The sequence below is a fragment of the Papaver somniferum genome, chromosome 10 (genome assembly GCF_003573695.1).
Source record: "Papaver somniferum cultivar HN1 chromosome 10, ASM357369v1, whole genome shotgun sequence".
Taxonomy (NCBI): Eukaryota; Viridiplantae; Streptophyta; class Magnoliopsida; order Ranunculales; family Papaveraceae; genus Papaver; species Papaver somniferum.
In genome coordinates, this window is record NC_039367.1 from 19,356,654 (window position 1) to 19,359,802 (window position 3,149).

A 3,149-nucleotide genomic window follows, 5' to 3' on the forward strand; every position below is an offset into this window, starting at 1 on the left:
GTTTTTGTACAAATATTGGAGTCCGTCCTATTAGCCTTCCCGGTAGCCTATTTAGTTACCCGACCTGCTTAACTGCCGATAGTCTGGAATGAAGTTTTCTAGTAGGGTGATGGATTTCTAAAGAACTTAAATTTCATATTTGGACAATTTATTAGGGTTAGAGAAAATTCTGAATTACATTTCACAGTAATGAATTTCTTGAACTATCATTTGAGAGAGTTACAACTATATCATTATTCATCAAACCAAAAAAACAAACCTATAAAATTTTGAATTATCTCTTGGGCCCGAGGCCCGTCCGGCCCTACCTGACCTGGCCTGTATTGTTTCATGGGTATGGACAAGACATGGGCATTAAATTTTTGTTATTGCCCGGCCCAACCCGGCCTGTTAAACTTAATGGGTATTAAGGACTACAAGCCCGTCCGACCCGGCATGTGCTATAATCGGACTTGGACTGACGTGCCCGGCCTGATGTACACACCTAAGGCGTTTTATTTGTTGGGACTGGGGCGATTTGCAGGTGCACAAAGGTCAGCCATCGCCTACTTTAAAATAAAATAACAGGTAATCTTTTACATTTTAGATTCCTCATCCCTGGCTAAGAAAAACATTTTAACCAAAAAAAATAAAAATAAAAATTGGCAATCTAGGTATATGGAAATATCTTCCCTTCTGTTCCATTTTAAAATTGTTGACTTAAGGGGCAACCCACCTTGGATTAAAAAATAAAATACCTTGTTTACCAAAATAAGAAGACAACTACAGCTGATATTTCCATAAACAAAATAAAACCATAAACAAAATAAAACCACAGCTGATAAACTGAAAAATTATAGGATCCTACCATATGCTATCATGCAAATATTACGAAAAAAATAATATTGAATAAGAGCTAGTTAGTGTGTATGATGTTCACATGTACGACCACTACAGCAACAACTCCTCCAATTCACCACTTGATTGGCTCACAAATCTTTTTCTCTATTTCTTTTTTCTCTTTATAAAAAAGTTCTGTTGATCTGATAAATCATTCATCACATCACATCCATCTCCCTTTCCTTCTCTACTTTCTTCACTCACACTCATTTAAAGTTCCCTACCCTTATAATTCCAAGCAGCTTTCTTGCTTCCAATATCTCCTGTACTCACTATATATATATATATATATGATGAGTGACTTTGTAATTGTGTCTGTTTCTCAGACAGCAGAGTCCTCCTCACCATGAGTGCTGTCAGTTCACCATCATTAAATCTTTTCAGTTAATTATATCATCATCATCATAATCAAAATATGGGATCATGCAATGGAATGGCTTTCTTCCCTTCTAGTTTCATGGTTCAAAACTCTTCTCATCACGATCAAGAAGATCACCACCACCACCCCACTTCTTTCAATTCAGTTCTCCCTTCCTCATTCACATCTCTTCAACCTGTAGACTTCCATCACGGTGCAGGTGTAGCATCTCTTCCGGGAAAGAAAACATCATCAATGGCATTTACAGGTTTTGATGTCTGTGATCATCATCAAGAGAATAACAATAATGGAGCAGAGGATTATTCAGATGATGGGTCACAAATGGGAGAAAAGAAAAGAAGACTTAACATGGAACAGGTGAAGACACTCGAGAAGAATTTCGAGTTGGGCAATAAACTTGAACCCGAAAGGAAAATGCAATTAGCTAGAGCATTGGGGTTACAACCAAGACAGATTGCTATATGGTTTCAGAACAGAAGAGCTAGATGGAAGACAAAGTCATTAGAGAAAGATTATGATATCCTCAAGAGACAATTTGATGCTGTCAAAGCTGATAATGAAGCTCTACAATCTCAAAACAAGAAACTTCGCGATGAGGTAATTAAGTCATTAAACAAACATGAACAAGTAATCCTTTTACTTGATAATCTTCAATATCTTGATTATATTTTTTACATGGTTGCAGATACTGGCACTTAAGAGCAAGGAGATACCAACTCATGAATACATCATAAACCTAAACAAAGAGACGGATCAACAAGGATGTTCATCTTCAAGCAATAGAAGCGACAATAGTTCTGAAATTAATCTGGATTTGTCAAGGAGAAGTACAACAACATCCTCGGCCATTAATAGTCCTACTACGCTGTCCAGTTCTCATCGGCAACAAATGATAAGTAGCAGGCCTACTACTATTACTGCTCTTTTCCCATCGTCATCATCATCATCGTCGAGGCCGAACCAAATCCAAGTGGCTCAGCAAATTCTCCATCACCAAAATTCTCAGCAATATCATCAAAAGAGTGCTAGTGTTGATAACGCATTAGTCCCACCACAACATCAAGAAGAAAGTTTGATCAACAACATATTCTGTGGGATTGATGACCAGCCCAACTTTTGGCCATGGCAAGAGCAGCAACAGTTCCATAATTAGTGAATCTCCGAAGTCCAACCCAAATTCTGATTATGGCAGACTGGCACTGTGAGCTTAAAAATGGGTTAAAAAACAATTCGGATTTTCATTTTCATTTTTGTTTTTCAATTAAGTTAGTAATTATAAGTTAATTATTGGTGTACACAAAATATTCCGTATATTCATTGAGTTATTATTTAAAGTTTTTTTTTTTGGTCTGGTGAATGGGAATCTAAATCATTTTGGGATCATGAGAGAGGGGGAATAAAATTGTGCTTTGGGAACATCAATCATGCTCTGTTAATATTTAAATATGCCCATCTTGCACTTATTTATTTTAATATTTCGATGTTTATTATCAAAAAAAATTTCTTTTTCTTTTTTGAGAGATGTTTATTATCAAATTTTTTTGTTTTTTCTTTTTCTTTTTTGAGAGAAGTTTATCATCATTTTACGAGTAATATCAATTTCAATTATTTTCGAAAAAAAGTTGATGTATGTGCATTTCTTGAGTAAGTAGTCTTAAATAAAAGAACGGAGAGAATTCTTATATTTTTTATTTTTAATCGGTAAAGAATTAATGCTTAAACTCAGATTACTAATTTCCTTATCGGATGATTTTACCACCGTACTGAAGGAATACGGGTGGCACCCTTTCTTACGGGGAAGCCGTAAGCACATTATTCGCCTATTTAAAAATTAGGTGATCACCTCACAGCAAGTGTAGAAGCCTTGGAATCAAAACACACGGTTCAAGAA

At 35.8% G+C, this 3,149-nt stretch overlaps 1 protein-coding gene across 1 annotated transcript; it reads left to right on the top strand.

Moving 5' to 3' along the window:
• The first annotated feature begins 1,055 nt into the window (after nucleotides 1–1,055).
• On the top strand, nucleotides 1,056–2,704 carry LOC113315150 (homeobox-leucine zipper protein ATHB-13-like). The gene is made up of 2 exons (XM_026563459.1): nucleotides 1,056–1,855; nucleotides 1,944–2,704. Exons 1-2 carry the CDS (start codon nucleotides 1,295–1,297, stop codon nucleotides 2,409–2,411), a joined length of 1,029 nt encoding a protein of 342 aa, XP_026419244.1. The 5' UTR covers nucleotides 1,056–1,294; the 3' UTR covers nucleotides 2,412–2,704.
• The last annotated feature ends 445 nt before the right edge of the window (nucleotides 2,705–3,149 follow it).